Genomic DNA, 23,636 nt, shown 5'->3' with positions numbered 1-23,636 from the left:
AGCTATTGTCGGGCAACCAGAGAAAATTAGCAGTGATACTGTTTAAAACTGTAAATGCAGTATATTTGGATTTGGAAATAAATCATTCGTTACCATGTCTTATGTATCAGTGACAATTATGTTGACTGCAACCCAAATCTATTTGATTACCCCTAACTCCATAATATCTAGTACTTAATATAGTTATACGCTTTTCAGTTGAAAATGAAAGAATTATTTGTACTGGTAGTTGTAAACAATTGTATAAATATTTCCGTTGGATTCCTTTGCGAACTCTTTGTCAATTATTATTTATGATACTATGGTATGATCCCAAACTGTTTAGAGAAGAAAGGGAGGCTGTGGTGTGCGCACGTAAACTTGTCCTATTTCTTTCCAATACGTTAGCTCTAAATATTAGCTCTCTGTCTATCATCTCCTACGTGCGCTTATCATAGACTCCTTTTATCTAAAAAGTATGCAGTATTTCCCGCGCAAACCAGCAGTCAGATCTCTAGATTGCTTGGCCTCGTGATTTGTCACGTATTTTTAAATAACATACAGTTTTTTAAATTTGCTGAAGTACTACTAAACTACAAAAATAAATAAACGGGTAAATTATATTCTCAAATTATAACTCCGAATTAAACATGCCGTGAACCCTACTAAGTATAAATTAAACGTCATTGTTTGCTAACTACATAATTGATTAAACTTATTATTTTAATACGGTAAGGTATTGAACTAGACAGAGACGTGAATACTTTTTTTTACTAATTTTAATAATTCTTATAAATGAGTAGATACTTAATAATAAAGCAATACATATTATTATACGCAAAAAATGTATTTGCATGTTTTTGCATAAACTTCCTGCACTTATAATTTATGAACAGTATTTTGGACGATGCTCAATTAATTGATAAATAATAGTATGTTGATGTAAAAAGAGTATCATTACATTACTTCAAATTCTTTTAACTTTCTTTATGTCGTATATCCTGGTTCCAAAATCTCAAGAAATTAGGGTTATGGTAATTTAATTCAATCTGGGTGCTTAGAGTAAAAACTCAATAAACAACAAATGAAAAAGTATGTTATTTTTAAAAATCATATAACATTTATTGCTGTAAAAGTTGGAGATGACGTTATATGATGGGGAGGATGATTACAAATGTTGGTCAGCGTTTTATCAACTGGAAACGAGAGACCTATGTTTTCGTATTATAGGAGTCATGAAACGTTGAGAAGCCATAAAAGTAGCCAGTCGCCCGATGAACTTGATTACAATAGTTCCTTAGCTTACGCTCGAGACATAAAAAAAAATAAACAATAACATTTGGATTTAATAGCTTTTGATATCTGGTATACCTAAACAGTGAGTGAATTTTATGCGGCTATTATTACCATTACATATAACCATCCAGTTAAATTAATTGGTAAAAAAATTTACCCATAAATAAGTTATTGTAAAGTTATTTTTATTTACACGCGTATAATTGCACAACAATAATTGTTAGACAAATAGAATGATAAAGAAAGGCAATGTCATATTAAAAAACAAATTACTCGTTTCGATGTAAGGTACCTTATATAAGTTAACAACATACATCTATTTAGTTATTATAGGTAAAATTCTAATACGGAATTTGTTCTTGAAGTAAGTCGTAAATTGTAAATAGCTATAAATTCGGAAATAATTCTTTTTAAAAGATACAAGTCAAAAATGTATTAGGCATGATTGTCAAGAAACATTCCAATTCTGTTTCAAATTTGCAAGCATTTTATGTCAAAAGCTGATTTTTGTAAACGTTCCAGTAATAAATTTCGAAGCAAAATCCACCTAAACAGATTTTGCTTCGAAATTTTAATTTTCATATTACTTTTACAACATTTTAATTTAAAAAATTAAAAATGTATCTATTATTTGTGATTATTGATGTAGAAATATCGTTAATAAAATGTTACTGTTTAGTAAAAAATTAAATTATTTGTTTATCGAACAACAAATCTATTTGAAATTTAAATTTGTAAAATTTCGAATCTAATAATTTGAAAATATTTGTAACATCTATAACAACAGAAAAAGAGTTGCACAAATTACAGTTGCTTTTTTTTAATTTCAGATTCATCAAAATTGTTAAGTCTCTTTTTTATTTATTTCACATTATTCTTATTGTTCTGCGCGTGAAGTTGAATACGATTTCTTTCCCAACCCCAAACCTAACGCTGAAAACCAAAACAGCAAGGAAGTACGTAAAAACGGATAACGGTACTGTATCGATTTCTGCTTGGACATGCGGCAAATCAGCACTGAATCTAAACTATGTTTCGCTTCGCCCAAGTGCGACATGCGGCAAATCTGCACCAAGCAGTAGAGGCGAAAATCCCTCGGACGCGATCTGGATATGCGGCAAACCAGTTCTAAGGTGACGTATAATCGTCCATTGTTGGCTGAATTTCGTGTTATGTTATTATTTTTAAGTACTTCTCTTATCATTTTATCAACTTCTTCCAATTCTTTTGCTTCTTATTCAATGACCTACGTAATAATTTAACCTTGACAAGTTTCTCCCATTCAATTTTGTTTCGTAGATCACTGTGGCCCTATCTCTAGTTTTTTCTTTGATATTGTCTTTATTTTCTTCCTTCTGTGCCGTCGACCTTAGAACCCAACACTTTCTCGTCATTTACATTACTGGCATATTTTTGTTGCTTTATTTGCAACCCCATTCGGCGGAGACATTTTTTGCATGCTAACGCACCTGTCTGAGGATTGCTCGTTTTTTAATTACTAATTTTATAATGATTTCTTTTCATACTACCATCATTTCTTGAGATTTTTTCACAGTTACTATTGTTACGAAGTAAACCTATATGCCGATGAGCGGTGGAGACTCCAGAAAAACCTCGAAGGCGGCGAAAGCAAACCCTCTAGCAAAACGCATGGCGATTTAAATGGAGACTAGCGTCGGAAACGGGAAGTGAGTCAGTGAGAGAATTAGAGTTTAGTCTAATCCAAGAGTCAATAATGAGTCAGAATTATTCGCTGTTATATTTTCGTTGTGGCGTTAGTCGTATAAATTCGTATCACTGACAAATAAATTGTTGAGTTTTACCCACGTCGATTTTAATTACGGATTATCGTAACATTATTTAATATTCGACTCAGGGGTTCCATGACAATTACGAGCAATAACGAGAACAGAGCATCCCCTTGTTTCATACCGCGCTCGATCTTTACCGTGCATATATTTTGACCGTTTAGATACAACGACGGTTTTTGATGTTCTAGCATTATTTTGACAAACTTGACACGTCATCAGTTTTCTAGGAGGATATAAACGAATCAATTTTGATTTATGATTTACCAGGTTTAGGTAAGTTTTGTAGTTTCAAATTTAAATTGCAAAATGATGTTATAGAATTTAGATTTTTTTTCCAAAAATGTGGATGATTAAAGTGAAAACTAATTTACATTGTAAATTTTGGAGACATGATAACCAAGTTTCGGTCCGGTAGTTTACGAGATTATCTGTTTAATAAAATCGACACAGACACACAACAGACGGACAGACAGATAAACAAATGCGGAAGACCACTTTTTCCTGTATTCTAGGGATCATGGAACGTCCAGTAAACATGAAAGTACCAAGTCACCTGATGAATTCTAGTAATATATTTCTTTAGCCTACGCTCAGGACGTAAAAATTCATAAAAATATATCATTAAAATTAATTAGTAACAAAAGTATCAGTGATTAGGGTGGCATTGTGAAATGTTAACTCTATCAGATCTGAAAAACTTGACTTTCTCACATTTTAAATTTGGTGCCAGGTAATTCACTAGTAGAATATGGTGCTTAATTTAAAAGATTCGTTGTTGCTAAATTAGGTTTACGTAGCGATAAATATTACAATTTTTTTCACTTGATTGGTTGCACTGAATCGGTGACATTGAAAGTTTAAGGTAACTGAAAATATTATTTAATTTTCATTCGAAGTGTGCAGAGAGTAATTTTCACTTCTTTATCGGTAGTTTAATAATTGACCTCGGCTTTTAATATCGCTACATATACCTGCGGTTTATCTGGAAAAAATCTCATAGCACTAGGGTAACACACTAAAATTCACCTAACGATTACACAGCTTTGGCAAAAATGTCTTTATTATTCTGAACACATTTACTAACGCGAAATTTTAATACATTTTTAGATGGTTCCGTTTTCCTTAAACACTTGTACAAAGTTTGAACCATGACTATTTGCGGTCCTAAAATTTTAATTTGAATGTATTGCCTGAAAAGGTTAGTACACCTTGTGTATGCCAGAATTTAAAAAAGGAATTTTAGGTTAAAAAAACGCTAATACGGCATGAATGGTAATGTACTGTTCAACGTTTTAATTTGTAATAAGAAAGAAACTGCTTCTATATTTACTCACCATTGCTAACACGATAACAATTCCCATAAATACCACCTCGGCAACAATATTGCTTGTTACTTGACAAGGCAAACAGTGTTTAAAGCACCTAACCCAGTTGCACCAAGCCCTTTGAAATTTGACTTTTTTAGTCCGGTTCTATCTGACTGGATGGATTTTTAACTCGGTTAACTTTAGCAAATAATAGAATTTCATACCAAATTTTTGAGTCAATAATTTCGTTATTTCTAATCGCTAAATTAAATGAAGTCAAGTTTGTACATTGCCCTCGTTTTATATTTCTACGACGAATCAACTAAAGTCTGTATTTACTCTAATAGATTCTTGTATTTTATTAAATAAAGAAAGGCATGTGTTATATCACTAAATGAAGAACTATTAAATTTGACCCCTCAACCAGCTGACCTTTTTGAAAATAGATTAATGTCCCACACAACATACATTTTTTACGTTGCCAGTTTGTTCCACTACACCTTTTCGTAATTTTGTTTACTGTGAGTTCCTACTTCCCTGGTTAGGTATTAAGGCTTCTTAATAAGAAAGCATGATTTGCCAGTTTTTCTCATTTACTTCTCCGCGCAAACAATTTTTTAGTAGGTCTCGACGTTTATCACACGCTCATTCTCCACATTGATCAAATAGTAAGCATCTAAACCTCTTCCGATTTACCATGAGGGTCTGCAGCAATTTCCGTTCTCCAGAAGGAACACACATAAAAATTTGTTTGAAGTTATGTAAGTCCCGAGGTTGTAAAGACAGAGTAGCGTTGAGCAGTTGACGTCGGATATCAGACGAGCATGTGTTTGCTTGTCAGTTTTATATTTCCATATTTGAATTTCGCAACGAGAGAAAAAGTTATGCTTCCACCAGAACGTTCCACAGTAATTATTTTATAGTGAAGTGATGACTGTATTCGGATCCCGAAAAACACAACTGATTTAAAACAGCGCTATAGGTCCCGGTCAAATCGCAAAAGTTTTATAGTTGTTGTTAGTTAAACTTCTTTGGAAGAGTCAGGAAGTTTGGTTTCGACGAGCATCAGCCTACATTCTTATCAGGAAATTTTCAGAATACAGTTTCTGGAGCGCTGAACAAAAGCGTTGTTTTAGAAACTAAATTTCGATGTTCCATGCGTTTAAAATTATATTTTAATTAAGCTGAACAATAACGAAGCATCGTTAAACAACAATTTCTGTGTATTTTGTGTCCAGACCACAATACAAGGTTATCTGCCTGTGTTCAGATTACGGAGTCTACATCTGAGCTTTACTTCTTCACGTCATTGTGAATATCGACGAATCCGAAGCTCGAAAACAAAAAGGATGCCACACTCTGACCTGTAATTGCGAACTGAATTGTTTTGAGGTCTCTTTATTGTGGAGTTATGGTAAATTTCGGGAGTACCTAACTGACGTTCTATTACTAAAGTTAGTTAGTCAAACAGCAGAGATGTGTATCAAATTTAGAAAAATATCCAAACTGCCATTCCTGGAATATTATATACTGAAGCCTGCGAGCATCAGGACGCCACTGTCAAGTTAATGTCCTGCTAAAGCGTTGTCTAAATTCCAAAACAGGTTTTACAAAAGACGCAAAATATAATTCCGGTCTACTAGTGTTTTTTTATTTTTTAATATGTATCACAATTTGCGTCTCTAGCAGTAAATAACAATCTATATCCTATCGCATACAATTTTCATTGTCTATTGTAACTGAAATTACCGAATTTGTGAAATATGTTATTTAGACATAATATAATAATAATTATTATGCACAGTTCGCGTATTCAATTGGTTTGAATCCAAAATCAATTGAAGCTCTGATTGAATACATTTATTATTTAGGTTTAAATTTGTTTGATATTTATTTGTATTTTTTTGTTTTATGATATGCAAAATGTTAAACTTATACCCAAATGTTTTAAATTATAATAGTCGAAAGACTTGAAAATCTAAGTTCGTAGTTGAAATGATTCAGTATTTTATTTTGTTTTCACCCCTTCAACAGTAATGAACGGTAATGAATATATATAAAGCACGTTTCGCTTAAAAAACCTCTTCAGTTGGATCCGGCACAAAAACTTAAATCTCGTTGAATTTTTCATAGCTTATTACTCCTTTTCCACAAAACCCTATTTATGAACGAGCACATGTAAACTTTACTCGGTTACTGACCTGAATGTGGTAGCCAGCTGATCAAACATTGTATTTCTGTTATAAAAGAACAAAGAGAATGTTTTTTTTTATTATAAATTTAACCGTTTCTAAGTTTTCTTGTTGCTTAATACAAACACATCAAATGAAATAAGACTCAATTCTTATTCTAAGGAAGTAAAAAAATAATCTATAAACACAGATGCGACAAATTTTATTTCCATCTTTTTTTTTTCAAGCAAATCGATTCCATTATGCCGTTGTTACGCTTAAAGAATAGATTTATGTTTGTTTTAGTTAGCCACTTAATTACCTGACAATTTTTTCAAGCACGCTATATATTGAAGACATAATTTTGTATGCTCATAAAGTTTTACGGTCTAAAAGCTGAAGAAGCTGTGTCGGTCAAACAATAAATTACAGACTCTCGGTCGAACCTTGGCTATTCTCAAATGCTAAACAGGTACTTTATCTATTCTACCTTGCAATGAGTTGTCTGCAAGGGTCATATAACATTACGAAATTATTTTGTTATGTTTCACTGGACTATTTTGAGACGAAGAACCATTTTTCTGAATACCCTGATATTTAGATAAATAAAAAAAAGATTAAAAGCAGCATACATTTATTTATCACAGATTACCAACGATCTTTATCTAGCGAGTTATTCGAACATTGTTGGCCATATTCCTGTACTTGTGATTTATGAATCTGTGTTGAATTTTTACCTCGGAAGAAATTAGAACTTTTTAACAACTTCTTACAATTTAATTTTGAAACTGCACAACCAAATGCAAACAAAATTTATCCGTTTATCCAAAATTTTGTAATGGAAAAGCTCACTTGAAACATATACGTAACATGTTTCTTAACATTTACTTTAACATTACGTACATATCTTTATTTTAACTCATAGGGCGTCTCGTAAAAAAAATTAAAATTAGCAAAATGAAATTTTATATTTTTTCTAAAAAGCTTAATATATTTTATTGTACTTGAAGAGTGAGGGAAATTCTGTCGAAATAACCTTTGACCAACTTTTATCTTCACTTTGGTGCTAATAATAAGCATGCAAAATCACACTTCACAATTTACATGTTTCCAATAACCATAAAATCTTTAGAATATTTCACAGTATTTACTTGGTTTTGCAATTTCAAAGTAAAATTGTAAAATGTTAAACAGTTTTAATTTTTTTTTTACCAAAACTCGGGATGCCTAGGGTAAAAATATAATTCATAAAACTGTACTGAGTGGATAATACATGCAGAAGTATATTTTATAAAATTTAAAGAAAATTTATTCGGCAAATTGTAAGATGACGTCATCATTATTTGAAGGGTCATAAACGAAAAAATTTTGATTACGGATTGACCGTGGTTGTGCATAACCTAAAACGTTTGCAAGATTTCAGAGCATTCGGTTTCGCAGTTTCTAAGTAAAATGACACAATGTATACAATTTGGATGTTTTTTTTTCCAAAAATCTGGATATCAAGGATAAACAATTGGTCGAGGGTTATTTTCACAGGACTTTCCTCGCCCCTGACAATCGGTCCAGAGGTTTTGGAGATTACATGTCTAATAAAAATGGATACAGACAGACAGACGGAAACCGGAGACTACTTTTTTCGTGCTGTAGGGGTCATGAAACGTCGATAAAATGTAACAGTGGGCATTCGTCCGATTGAGTACCATATTTTCTTAGTTTACGGTCGCAAAGTAAAAACGCAACACAGATTCACAAGACACAACTACAGGTGTATCTTTTGTTAGTTACATTTATTAATGTAAATTTTGGAGATTACGTCAACCCGTTGTTGTATCTACTCGATATTCCTAGAATACATATCAAATTTAGCAACGATTGTTCCAGTAGTTTCAGAGATTATCTGTCTAAATAAAAATCGACATCGGCAGCCAGCAGATGGTAGACGAGAGACAGACAGAAGGACAGACGGGAATGAGTCACATTTTTTTCATATTCTAGAGGTCATGAAAAGTCGAGACAGCATAAAAGTTCATCCGATGGGATTACAATATGATCTTAGCTTACGTAAGGGAAGTAGAAAATACCTTTGACCTTTGATATTTTGAGTAGCGGACACGATATCTTGTGAAACTTCTCAGGTTGTCCGTAACACCTTAAAACAAAGGTCTATGCAAATGTTTAATTTTGTATTTCTCTTTCCGAAGTTTCATCTTATTTAACTGAATTATTATTATAGGTGCCGGGTAAAAATTTTACTTGTATTTAACCTGTCTTTCTAATATTGCGGGTTGCCTAACTTCGCAGAATTTGATTCAAATGCACTGTCCTTTATTCTACAATAACTAATAAAGTTACAGTTTTGGGAAAAAATTAAAAATGTAGCCTAAAGTAGAATAAGATTCTCTACGATTTTGCTTACGAAAGTGCAGTGTAGTTTTCCCTGAAAACGCATTCGCATTTTTTCACATTTTATTTTTTCTTTCAAAAATTAAGACGTTTATTAAAATATAAAAAGTTGATCGAAAGTTATTTCGACAGAACTGCTCTAGCTTCTGAAGTACAGTCCAACAAATCCTGCTTCTCTAAAAAAATATAAAATTTTGATTTTGCGGAATTTTACTTTTTCGTGATAACCTCTATGGAGTAAAAACAATATAGAAGGTGCTAGTCACAGTGTAATAGAAAAAAATAAGGTTTCACCTTCTTTAAAAATGGACAGTTGGGACCCCCGTGAAGGTTTCACATTGGTCAGAAAGACATTTGGCGCCCCCAAGAAGGTTTTATAATTTTAAAAGAGTTAGTTGGGCCCCGGGAAAGTTTTACATTAAAAAAAGACATTTGGAGCCACCGAGAAGATTTTACATTTTTAAAAAAGAGAGTTGGAAGCATCGAGGTGGTTTCTTATTCTAAAAAAAAATGTTTGATGCCACCGAGAAGATTTTACATTTTACAAAAAGACAATTGGAATCCCCGAGAAGGTTTCACATTCTTAAAAAAGACATTTGGCGCCCTCGGGAAGGTTTAACGTGTTTAGAAAAGATATCTGGGACCTCCGAGAAGGTTTTACATTTTTAAAAAAGACAGTTGGGACCCCCGAGAAGGTTTCATATCAAAAAAGACATCTGGCGCAGTCGAGAAGATTTTACAATTTAAAAAAAAATGTTGGGCCCCGGGAAACTTTTACAGTAAAAAAAGACATATGGGGCCACCGAGAAGATTTTACATTTTTAAAAAAGAGAGTTGGAGGCGCCGAGGAGGATTCTGATTCTAAGAAAAAAACATTTGGTGCCCCCGAGAAGATTTTGCATTTTTTAAAAAGATAATTGGGATCCCCGAGAAGGTTTCATATTCTTAAAAAGATACATTTGGGGCCCCTGAGAAGGTTTTACATTTTTAAAAAAAGACAATTGGGACTCCCGAGAAGGTTTCACAGTCTTAAAAAGATACATTTGGGGCCCCTGAGAAGGTTTTACATTTTTAAAAAAGGAAGTTGGGACCCCCGAGAAGGTTTTACAATAAAAAAGAACATTTGGGACCACCGAGAAGGTTTTACTTTTTAAAAAAAGAGAGTTGGACGCGCCGAGGTGGTTTCTCATTCTAAAAAAAATATTTGGTGTCTCCGAAAAGATTTTACATTTTAAAGAAGACAATGGGAACCCCCGAGAAGGTTTCACATTCTTAAAAATATATATTTGGCGCACTCGAGAAGGTTTTACATTTTTAAAAAAGCCAGTTGGGGAGCCCGGGAGGGTTTTACAATAAAAAAGGACATTTGGGGCCCCCGAGAAGATTTTACATTTTTAAAAAAGACAGTTGGGACCCCGGAGAAGGTTTCACATAAAAAAAGACAGTTGGGACCCCCAAGAAGGTTTCACATAAAAAAAGACATCTGGCGCCCCCGAGAAGGGTTTACAATTTTAAAAAAGATACTTGGGCCCCGGGAAAGTTTTACAAAAAAAACATTTGGTGCCCCCGAGAAGATTTTACACCTTTTAAAAAGACAGTTGGGACCCCCGAGAAGGTTTCACATTTTTAAAAAGATACATTTGGGGCCCCTGAGAAGGTTTTACATTTTTAAAAAAGGCAATTGAGACTCCCAAGAAGGTTTTACAATTTTAAAACAGATAGTTGGGCCCCGGAAAAGTTTCACATTAAAAAAACACATTTGGTGCCCCCGAGAAGATTTTACATTTTAAAAAAGTCAGTTGGGACCCCCGAGAAGGTTTCACATAAAAAAAGACATCTGGCGCCCCCGAGAAGGTTTTACAATTTTAAAAAAGATAGTTGGGCCTCGGAAATGTTTTACATTAAAAAAAGATATTTGGGGCCACCGAGAAGATTTTACATTTTTAGAAAAGATAGTTGGAGGCGCCGAGGAGGATTCTGATTCTAAGAAAAAAACATTTGGTGCCCCCGATAATATTTTACATTTTTTAAAAAGACAATTGGGACCCCCGAGAAGGTTTCACATTCTTAAAAAGATACATTTGGGGCCTCTGAGAAGGTTTTACATTTTTGAAACAGACAGTTGGGACCCCCGAGAAGGTTTTACAATAAAAAAAGATATTTGGGACCACCGAGAAGGTTTTACCTTTTAAAAAAACAGAGTTAGAAGCGCCGAGGTGGTTTTTCTCATTCTAAAAAAAAATATTTAGTGCCTCCGAGAAGATTTTACATTTTAAAAAAGACAATTTGAACCCCTAAGAAGGTTTCACATTCTTAAAAAGATATATTTCGCGCCCCCGAGAAGGTTTTACATTTTTAAAAAAGGCAGGTGGGACCCCCGGGAAGGTTTTACAATAAAAAAGGACATTTGGGGCCACCGAGAAGATTTTACATTTTTAAAAAAGAGAGTTGGAAACGCCGAGGTGGTTTCTTATTCTAAAAAAAGATGTTTGGAGCCATCGGGAAGGTTTTACATTTTTAAAAAAGACATCTGGGACCTCTTAGAAGGTTTCACATTCTTAAAAAAATACCTTTGGGACATCCGAGAAGGTTTTACATTTTTAAAAAGACAGTTGAGACCCCCGAGAAGGTTTCACATAAAAAAAGACAGTTGGGACGCCCGAGAAGGTTTCACATAAAAAAAGACATCTGGCGCCCTCGAGAAAGTTTTACATTTTTAAAAAAGACAGTTGGGATTCCCGAGAAGGTTACACATTAAAAAAAAGAGATTTTTCGCCGCTGAGTCCGTTTTACATTTTGAAATAAAGAGGGGCGTATTCTCACTTTTTCGAGAAAGTGAGGTAATTTCATCAACAAAAAAATTGTTATTACGTCATAAACATAGATAATACACAAAGCGAGAGCAAAAGAGAAAACAAAAAAAAAACCAAAGCCCAAGTTTGGAATCAAACTGTTATTATGCTGTTTATTATGTTTTCGCAAAAATTTGGACGGTTAAGGAAAAACTCAAAGCGGATAAGTACACCACACTTATATATATATTGTTGTATTTATGACAGTTAAATTAAATAAACATAGAATTCTTTGAAATGACGTCATCAAATTGTTGGTGGGGATGATTAGCAAAATTTTGGTTAGCATTTAACCATCTACATGATATTTTTAATGCACCTACAAAATTTGACAGCGAACGGTTCAACAATTTCGGAGATTACACGTCTAATAAAAATGGATTCAGACAGACAGACAATCAAACAGGCAGACGGAAACTACGTCTTTTGTACTCTAGGGGTCATGAAACGTCGAGAAAATATAAAAGTGGCCATTAGTCCGATGGACGATTACTATAAGTCAAACATTTTTATATTATGATACGTATCACACTATTTTTCAACTGTTAAAATAATGTTGGCGTTTTGCCTTATTTTGTCATCTTTAATGACTGTATCAAGGAACCGTATAAAACCTTATAAAATTCGTTGATCACGTATAATACAATTTCTATTACTAACGTATTAATTCTTTAGATTTAATTAATTAGATTCTGGTTTAAATATGCTGTAACCCAGTTATATATACGGGTATCAATGTAATTCACATATGAATGCGAATTTAGTAATATGTATGTACCTCAATTTTATTTAAACAAAAAAACTAAAAGTGAATGATATTGTTTTTAGGCATTATCATTTAATATCTGTCCACTTTTAACCAACTCTCTAAAAGCTGTAACTATTCTCATTCTGGAAAGATCTTTGGGCCATGTCGTCAGACAGTTCAATCCACTGACCGTCCAGAGTTTCTTCGAAGAAACCAAAAAAGTAAAGCTCGCAGGGTGGTTCTGGACTGTAAAAAAAGTTTTAAGGGCGAATTTTTATAATGCGTTCCTTTTCAGCTGCGCAGTATATGGTCTAGTGTTGTTTTGGAGGAGAAATAGGCTTCCGACTGGAATATTCCTTCATATTAACCTGTACGCAAATCTGACTTACCTATCTAATAGATCAGTGTATCTATTTTGGCAACCATTTTTAAAATATCTTGAAAATCCCTTTAACGTGTTCAGTCCTGTCCACACTAATGCTCGTTTGCGGGTGTTTCATTCTCAATCTTGTCTAAATATGTATATTTGTTAAACTGAGAGTCATTTGTCCCAAAACTGACTATGCAAGTAAATTTGTTCTAATAAACATTTTCATCTATTAAAAATTTTATTATAATAACGTAGTCCTGCCCTCGTATTCTCATTCATTTACCAAAATTTCTCGGTATGTACAGTACATTACATTGTCCACACGGCTCAACTTCGAATCTTATATTTCACAAATTGTCTCAATTCAAACAGTTTGACGACTGAAGCCAAATAAAAGAGGTCAACAGATTGGTACTTATCTTTAAACTTTCAATAATCCCAATTTTACAAATACTGAAAGAGTTATTCTTGTTCGCTTGTTGTAGCTTCTTATTTGAACTTTTGTCTTGAATACGAGACATATCTGCCTGGTACAAAATGGCAAAACTCAAACAAAGATACTTTCTATCTAGGGTTCATCTATAGTTGCGACATTGAGTTTCGTAACAAAGTTTGTTTGCCAATCACCCGTTTATTAAAGCCTTGTGTATACCAACTGCTTTTCCGTTTTTCGTTTTGCTCATTCGTTCTTAAGCTCACTGAACGTTAACATAAAATCAAAATTTGTGATTCTTTGTATTTTGGGTAGTCATACAATTGATTCATAAACTTTTAAGAACTGTGGCAGATGCGGTACATATATGAACTTCCATTATTATTGAATGCCGAAAATGTGAACTTCAGTTACGATAAGTATGCTAATGTACAAAGAAGTTTCAACAAAAGTGCTACATCCACTACTTTCCGGTTTAGTTAATAAACTAGCATCTCCTTAAGGCAAGTGGAATTCAGGAGTGTACATTTAGGTAAGTGTCGGTACAGAGGAGATTAGGTGCCCTCCGGTTATTTGTTAACTTCTGGGACATCCGCGTGGACCCTTCGTCAATAATAACGTTAGTTAATATTACAAGAGGGCTTTTCCACGCAGGTCCTCTCTCTTGTTCGAGCTGTCCAATATATGTAGCATCGATCTCGTTTTTCGGCTAAGCAACCCTCCAACCTTAACTGATTGACAATGAATAAAAAGCTTAGGTTGTCGAATAAACAGCAACATTTATTTATGTGCGGAATCGAAATAAACGCATCACGTCGTTTACTAAAAAGGATGTCCTTAGTTCAATAAAGCGTAGTCACGTCCTTCGAAAATATACTGCCTTGAGACGTCGAAGAACATCGAAGTTTAGGCACAGCAAAGAAACAATTGTACCGAATTCCTGATGTCTCATAGCATCCCTTTAATATCGCTGAATGGATGTATCCATTTCTCCACGTCAGGCTGTTGTATACGGACGGTATGCACGAATTACGCTACACCTCTTCCTGAAATGCTCTGGAATTCCAGAAACTCTAGACACGTCCAGACTTTCAGCTGTAATTACTGAACGCTGTTGTTGCGTTTCGCTCTGATATAATAAACACCGAAACTGTGCGCGGACATGATACTTCTAGGGTCATATCATCAGAGTTTTGTGTACGTCAACCCGTTTCGTTTCATTTACAGCGCAAGAAAATGGACGAAATCGAGAGAGACAATGGAAGAAACGGCAAGACTCCTCGTAGACAATATTTCAGATTGTGCTGGTGCAGAATTACTGTAGAAGTTTCCTACGACTAAAGTTCGTTTATTAATTGTAGTTCGGGCCTCCTTCAGATAAGTATGTGGTCTCCGACTCGAGATAAAAGACAAATAAGCAACCAACTTCTGTGTATTTAGTACACAGATCTCGCTGCTCGTCCCTAATAAAGAGAAATTTCGACATCGGCAAAAAATAAAGCTGTGTGCAAGCTGGCTATCTGTTTTATTAGTGTTGTTTCTTACCACCGTTTTTGCTCTGGAGTACTGGACATTATTAAATCAAACACTAATTGTTCCCGTTCTGGCGAGTCTTTCGTCATCGCTACTTCTATTGTTACCGATTTTGACGAAGATTCGACTCGATTCGGGATATATGAATTATTTAAGCGGTAATCTCGCCGTCATAGAACATTTAACTTTAAAACATTACCCCAGAATTAACTACAAAGTTTATATTAAAAGCGACGGAAGTTCAAAGCATGTTCGAAAGCTCCTTTTAGACACAAGCTTTGACAAAGTTGGTATTTTCTAGTTTTTGTACATGTACACTTTGGCAGAACCAGAAAAGGAAATACGTGTTATCTTTCCTTTTTATGGGCGACCTATCGATTCTTGTTTTTACATTTATAAATTATTTTAAGCTTTACTTCTGGGTTAATTTAAAACGTCCAACCGCTATAACGGATTATCCGCTGATCTATATTTGATAAGCAAACTTCCTACTATTTAGTCGAGACATCATCAAAATTTTACCGAACTCTCTTTAGTTTCTAAAGTGGATCTAAAACTTTTATTGGAATGTTTGCTAATCGAAAACTTATTTAATTTACGAGTTTTATAAAGAAGTTATGAAAAGTTAAGCCGATTATGCTTTTTACGGTTTGACTCATCGATTTTCTCTGCATTCGCTTTCAAATTATACCGACACAATTCCATCTTATACTTATTACTTCACAAAATGAGGTGGTTATAGCTAATGTGCAAATAAAAGCTAAATAATACAACTTTTAAATAATTTAACTTATATCATCACTGATGGTCTTCTAAATGTTTTAGTTACTGGCTCGTGATTTGAAGGAAATCAGTTACAGAAATCACACCCAAAACGCTTGTGGCGTAAGGACTAAATTAGAGGATTTCGCAATTAAGTTTAACTCTTGTGTTTATGACGTTATTATTATTTCTGAAACTTGGCTTAGTGATAACATTACTAGTTCTGAATTAAATTTAAGAAACGATTATTCGAACAATAGCAATATATCCATGTTTGATTCATCTCTGACCAAATTTAAATTCCAAATTTCGTTAATAAAATATTTTGTGCAGTTTGTGCATTTATTCCGTTTAAATTGACCTACAATAATCGTCATATTGGATAAAATAATTCAATTTGAGTCGTTCGTGATTTCTGAGTGGGGCATCGCGAGTACATTCCTAGCTTGACGGGCTCCCAGGACATGTCACAATGCTGCCGATGGGGTTTTGAGGAAGACCAGATACTTGCGGTTTATGAATCCGTCTTGAATTTTTAACTCGGGCGTCAAGGTTTTCGCAAAAATTCAATCATCTGTTTATCCATTTATTGAAATACTTTTTGAAATTGTTTTTCACTGTTATCTACGCATTCTTATTTTATATGACAACCAAGCATTAGTATCGCACGTGGACCGATTAGTATCAGTGAAAAAAGAGGGTTTTTAGGTTGTCAGCTAAACTGATTGATCCGTTAGGCACGCCGTTCTCGTATTGAAAACGAAAACCACTAACAATTAATCGATTTACTAATTAACTGCACGAGCGAACTTGTATTTCAGATGAAACGTATGTTTGTATCACTTATCCCAGCGGAAAATCGTCGGATTAACGCCAAACATTTACGCCATCAGACTCGAACAAAGACAACAATTATCCAATTCACATCTCGCTGTTCCAAGATCGAGTTTTCAATTAAATCTGTTTCGAATCCGAAGAATAGTTCTGAGTTGGGAGCAAATATTTAAATCATTTCATTTATTTGCAGGATCAAGTAATACAACACAATCAAAAGGGCGGCGTTATAATGAGTAGAGGAGACCTAGCTTTGCAGGGAGTTACAAGAAGTCAGGCAGGAAATTATTCATGTGTGGCTTCAAACGTTGAAGGGGATGGAGACAGCAACAAAGTCGAATTGAAAATCATGTGTAAGTTGTAATCAGTATTTGTTTTATAATACGCTGTAAACAGTCGACTTGAACAAACACTCGAAAACATTCTTAATCACGTCTGAAATATGTGCTTTTCTGAGACTGAAAAACACACACGAATGTGTAATTTTTTTATGTTTGCCTTTGTTCTTAGAATCCCTTATTTGTTCGAGAAATTACAGCAGCGGTGTTCGTTCTCTCAACTTAAATAAAATATTTAATGGAAAATTACTCCTTGATTTTCATATTCCCTTTATTTGAATGTGCAAACAACTTCAGGTATTATTGTCTTAATAAAATGGAGATAATTTCTCCTGCCTTATTTACATAAGTCTTAACCAAATGAAAAAAATGTTTGTGTTAACTTTTCAACATGAATATATAGGTACCTCCAGAAATAAATACATTGTTGTCGAATTTATTGTTGTGCTAGTTCCTACTAGTTCTTGTTTTTTTCAGTGTGATTAAAATGACCCGGTTAACTACCAAAAAATAGGTATAATAACTGGGCATGGGTCAGTTGCGCCCTACAGTCACAAAAATCTGCAAGTGGTCCTAACACTACTGGACAGTTGCGCGCAATGGTTAAAAAATTTGCGTATAACTTTAAGGGTTAATGACATGAACAGTTGTTGCAGTAGTTTACGTGGGTGTTGGTCACATACAAGAAATAAGTACGCGGAGAAATAATTTAACTTTCACACAATTACACACATATTTATTAATCGATCGTCAAATACGTATACAGAGCTACAGATATTTTTATTGCCCCAATGACAACCTTATAACCTCGTACTTCCGCGCAAGTGTTCTATAACCTGTTTATGGATTAAACCTCCCACATGGAGTAAACTAACCGCGGCGCGCAAGTGACCAACACTCATGTTATTAACAAAAGCTCCGAAAATTAATGAAGTCACGACGTCGTTATTTTATTCGTCTCTAATGGTTTGCATTTGTATTTGTCTGTTGTAATTGCTTAGTTTCCAGTTCTTTTTTTTTGTCCTCTACCCTCCTGCATATATTTTTATTATTTTGTAATTATCTGTTAACAAAATAAACTATTCTTTCTAAACTTTTTGTCTATTTAATGTAGCTTGTATGGAGATACCTGTTTATTGTACTTTTGTTTACCGTTATTTTCTCCGTTGACTTACTTTCCAACTATTGTGTAGAATCGCTTAACTGGATTTTTATTACTGCCTGATACTGTCATTTATCTATATATTTGATCTCTTAACCTACCTTAATATCTTATTTCATCAAAAGGTTTTAATCATACACTCTACAGATCTGCTAGTACTTAGTAGTTTTTGTTAGTTTAACACTTCTTTCTTTTTTTGTGTCACATTCAAACCGTCGCCACCTGAGACTATTGATCTTAGCTCATAGTAGCGTGCTGGTTTTCCTATGTTTCTAAAACCCACCTTAATACATTTTTCATGCTGGTAACAGTGACCATTACCGTAATATTTATGAATTCGGTATTATATAGTGCCTTTATTCGTATTTCATTCACCCTTAATATAATTTCCAAGTAAATAAAATGTTACATATCTTTTCTGTTTACCGTTTCGTAAAATTGTGTGGCCGTGGAGTTTGCCCTCATTTTACATTACGCATTTTTTAGGGTTGTGTGAAAGTTGACATATTAATCGTTAAGAGGAGTCCCTGCGTTTGGCACATGGCATTTTCAATACATTTTCAGAGTTCAGAATTAATATAAATATGTTTTTCGACACGAACTGCCTTTGCTGTATTTCATTTCCAACAAAAAAGTCGACATTGTTTCTTTGGCAGTGTCTAGAGTTTTGCAAGTTGAGAACAGTGGCGAAAACTGCATTTCGAAATTTCCATAAATAACGGAGTTATTGATTTAAAAAAAAAACGTGATGAAAAATTTGACCACAATTTAAAAAAAATGACTGTAAACTGTTTTTGAGAAAACTACCACTCTCTATTGGAAAATTTTTGTTTGTCTATACCGCGTGATTCACGAGTAATAATTAATCCAATTGAATTGGTGATGCAACCCGTTTATTTTGCAAATGTTCGATCCCGTTAATTCGAATTCGACTGTTTCTTTAACTATACCCCAGAGAAAAAAAAGCAAAAGCGTAATAGCTGGACTTCTGAGACGCCAAATGTTAATAACAGACCCTCCCCCCTTGCAGTCCAGCTGTTTGGGAGGATCATATCAAGGTAATCTCGCACCCTTCTATGAATAAAATTTAAATAAGAATTTTCGTTCAAATTGTTTCTAAAAGAACAGAGAGCAATAATTTGCTTTCCTAGGATTCACACCAAACGTTTGTGGAGTAGACTGTTTGAAAATGTCTTTCTCTAATCGAGTGGGGGCTGTCTTGTATGTAGTAATGATGACAATTATGCTTGTTAACTTCTCCATTATTTAAAAATTGTGCTGCATTTGAAAAATAAACCAAATTTTGATGTGCTATAAAAATTTGCAAAGGGCTATATGATCTATTTAGTATTCGGTGCACATGTGAGAATTATTTTTCACTAATTCCAAAATTATAGTTTCATTTACCACCTCATTTTTTTTCTCAAACTAGTATCCGCTGATACTTTCTATCCAAAAATCTACATAATAATAATAATAATAATAATACTTAATTACCCTTACAATGTACAGCTTGTTCAGGATCGTCGGATAATACATGATAAATTGTATAATAAAATAGACAAGAAGCTTAAAAATGACAATATACAATAATAAACACATGTTACAAATAACAAACAAATTAATGTGAATACGAGAATAGTGAACTATTACAATAATACATTGAATGAGGTAATAAACTCTTTGGTGCTATAAAAGCATTCGGTTTTTAAAAGTTTTTTTATTTCCCTTTTGAAATTTTTTGTATTTAAGGTTTTGAAGTGTGGCGGTAACACGTTAAGGAGCTTAATCGCGTCAAACTTCAAGCACTTTTGACTTTTCTGTAGGCGATAATGGGGAGTGATAAATTTATCCCGATTTCGGGTGTTATAATCGTGAAAATCGGAGTTTTTCTGAAAAATGGTTGAATTTTCGTATCCATAAATTGATACGCTATATATGTACAAACATGGTAAAGGTAATATACCAAATTTTTTAAATAAGGGTTTACAGTGTACACGTTGGTCTGAAATGTTGGCTAGTATTCGAATAGCTTTCTTTTGTATACGGAAGATTCTAATGGCGTAAGTTGAATTTCCCCATAATATCACTCCATAGTTAATTAAAGTATTGAAATTTGAAAAATAAAATGTTATGGAACCTTCAAGAGTACAATAGTTGACCAATTTTCTTAATTGGTAAAGAGCAGAATTCAGTTTTGACGCCAAACTATCAATTTGTTCCCCCCAGTTTAACTTATGATCCAGTGTAATGCCCAAGTAATTAACTTTATTATAAGTTGGCTGTTCTTCTTTTAGAGAAAACAGTAAAGATTGAGTTTTATTTTTATTTAGAGTAAGTTTATTGGCTTTCAACCACATTTCGCATCTAATTCTGTTAGTTTTGTTAAGCTTTTATTCTGGCTAATGATGGTCGTGTCGTCAGCAAATAATATGGTACTCAGGGCACGGATATTTGATGGTAAATCGTTTATAAAAACAAGGAAGAGAATAGGTCCCAGGATAGAGCCTTGTGGGATGCCTACAGTTAGAGGTTTCAAGTTTGATAGTTTGGATTTTTCATATACCCTTTGTGTTCGATCTGTCAAATATGACTTTAATAAGTCATGGAGTGTGCCTCTAATGCCATAATGTTGAAGTTTTGACAAGAAAATATTGTGGTTAACGGTGTCAAATGCCTTTGTTAAGTCAATTAAAGTTATGTTAGTAATTCTACCTTCTTCAAAACCTTTTAGGACATTATCTACTACATTTAGTATTGCTTGTATTGTAGATTTATTTGTTCTAAAACCAAACTGCTCAGCAACAAAGAGTTTATTTATTTCGAAAATCGTAAGTACGCGTTATTTTAATACCGATTCAAAAATTTTCGACAAGATTGGAAGAATCGCAATTGGGCGGTAGTTGTTGATATCACCAACATTACCTTTCTTGTGTACGGCTACTACTTTTGCTATTTTTAAACCTTTTGGAAAAGTTTTCTCATAAATACATTTGTTTATAAGAAATGCTAAGACTTTGCTTATAGTTGGTGCAATATATTTTATGATTTTAACGTTACTGCCATATATGTCATGGCTATTTGATGGCTTCAACTTATTAATGATATTGAATATTTCAATTTCATTTGTGGGTTCGACAAATATGGTTTTAAAATGCTCAGTATTAGCATTTTTTAACAATACCTAACATAAAACTCCACAGCCAAGAAAGCGTTTTTTCTGCATTCGCCATAAAGTGAAATTATATCATTTTTTTCTCTTAAGGCAACGATATTGAAATGTTGATAGACATCATCACATAGACGACTTTTTTGATAAACTGAAAAATAAGTCCATGAAACCTTCGAGAATATAAGTAGTTATATAGTGGGGCTTCTAGCTCAAGAAATTTGAGCAAAGAGTCCCATTACTTTTTATCGAGCGTTTGTCATCGTCTTGTCCCCGGTTGACCTGACCTAGGAAAAGACTGTCCAAAAATTGTGAATTTGGAAGCCATTGAAGACTGCGTGAAACAGACCAAAGAAATCCCAGCATGTGATAATCATGTTAATATAATAATAAAAAATGTCCCTCGTCACTAAATAATGCTACAAATGGCTGTATTCTATATTACCTCAATAAATAACATAACATTAGAATGTGTTTTATTTAAACGCAAAAAACTGTCAGGTGTAGGATTCGAACCCACGTCCTCTTTCGAGAATCAGAGCTTAAATCTTAGTCCACTCGGCCAACCTGACTACATTTAAATGATTTGTTTATAAATATATATTTTTCAACTAAGTTAGATGAGAGGATAGTTAGGTTAGAGAACAAAACACGACCTAAGGGGTCATTAAACCTCCAGATCAACAACAGGCACGTGCCGACCGAAAAGGTCGCTGTGCCCGAACCAGGTCAGCCGAGGACAAACGCTACGACCTTCCCCGACACGTGCCAAGCACGACCCTACCCGATCGCACTGCACGAGCTCGGCTGAGGTCATGTCAACAGAGGATAAGACGATGACCGAACTCAGAGGTCAACGACCGCTCGATAAAAAGTAATGGGACTGCTGGGCCAGTTTGACCTCATTTGACCTGGCCTAGAAGCCCCACTATATAACTACTAATGTATTTTGGGTTGCATTTTCGGATAGGTTATAGTCATTTATTATTGGTAACTCACTTTGTATAAATTTGTAAGGATTATTTATCAAAATGGTAACTTTTGTACACCATTCTCACACCAAAAGTTCCTTTGTTATATAGTTTACCAGTTGCGCCGAAACAAAATCTACGTGTCCATTTTAGAGAAACACTCTCTAGGGCTGTTTTTTCAAGTCGACACACATGTGACAACTTTTGGAGGGTTCGGCTAATCTCGCAAGGAGCGAACGTCGTCGGGCCTGGGGTGCGATTTTGTTTCTCGATCAAAAAAAAAAACTCGATAACGATAAAATCTCGTTTGCTGATTGGTTGAGATGCTACATTTCTGTCACATTTCTCGATTCTGTCACGAAATCAAGTCTTCATGGAGTGATATTTTCTCGATAGCTCTGAGGAAAGTGATAAATTTTGGAACCATAACCTCGATATTTATGTCAAAATAGAAGTTCAAAATTGTAATCCTGAGTTATATGTAGTTCTTAAAATTAAGGTAATTGTAAACTTTTGAGCATTTAATAAGCTTATATGCAAAGAATAAATGCAAACTTTTGCCTTTAAAAGATACGCAATGACATTTATTTCAAGTGATAATTTATCACTTCGATCGAGAAACAAAATCGCACCCCTGCTCTCAAGTGGATAAGTTAAACTGCCCCTATCTCAGAGCGACTCCACAAAGCGAAACATTGTTACACTGCTCTCCGAGAGTTAACATTTCATCATTTTTATCTAAATTTCGGCCAAATTAACAGTTGGTGATGATCTAATACCAAGTCTCCTATTGCACAATTGCGAATCTGTATTTCTGCCATAAAACAATTGTTTTACAACCTCTTTACTACACACTTGCTGTTATATGTAATAACAAGTTTTTTCAAGTTTAGCCTATAAGTACTCTACTTATATGCCCAAACCACCGCAAAATTTTTATCTATAATCAATCCAAGTGTTCTTGCCTCTGAAGGACAACTTATGTTATCACTGTTATTTGTCTTCATTATTTGAACGAGCTGAGTATTTGAATTTGCATTTTTAAAAACTAAACAGTTTGTCTTACTTTTATTAATGACTAACTAGTTATGCTCAATCCAAACATTTAATTTACCAAATACCATCACTGATTTAATTTCCTTCATGGTATTACATCTCACTAATAAATTTGTACTGTCTGCATATGAGACGGCTATATCTAAACAAATCGTTCATGTAGAACGAACAAAGTTAGCCCTAATATTGATTCCTGAGGGACCCCAAGATTAACTGTTAATTTTTAGAGCTGCCACATATCTGAAGCTTCACCAAAAGTATATTATGACATTATGAGTGACACTCAAAAGCCTTAGTGAATTCTACAAAAACACCAACTGCCATTTGACCTTTATCTAATGATAAAATCTATAGAACTGATATATTCGTATATACTTTTATTTTTGGTAAAACCATCTTGACTTGATGATAGTAAGTTATTTAAAAAAAAAATGTATA

General features: G+C 33.9%; 1 protein-coding gene across 2 annotated transcripts in view; it reads left to right on the top strand.

Moving 5' to 3' along the window:
• The window catches only part of LOC135136108 (nephrin), a 669,732-nt gene that overhangs the window by 633,169 nt on the left and 12,927 nt on the right, over positions 1-23,636 (top strand). For both annotated transcript variants that reach the window (XM_064065236.1, XM_064065237.1), the window contains exon 10: positions 16,696-16,855. In XM_064065236.1, the coding sequence (XP_063921306.1) occupies positions 16,696-16,855 (160 nt within the window). The remainder of the gene's footprint in view (positions 1-16,695; positions 16,856-23,636) is intronic.

Source organism: Zophobas morio, unplaced genomic scaffold (assembly GCF_036711695.1).
Source record: "Zophobas morio isolate AGI-343-1 ecotype UQ-CSIRO unplaced genomic scaffold, CSIRO_AGI_Zmor_V1 ptg000026l, whole genome shotgun sequence".
Lineage (NCBI taxonomy): Eukaryota > Metazoa > Arthropoda > Insecta > Coleoptera > Tenebrionidae > Zophobas > Zophobas morio.
The sequence above is the reverse complement of the archived record's forward strand: the minus strand, read 5'-3'. Positions and strand labels throughout refer to the sequence as shown.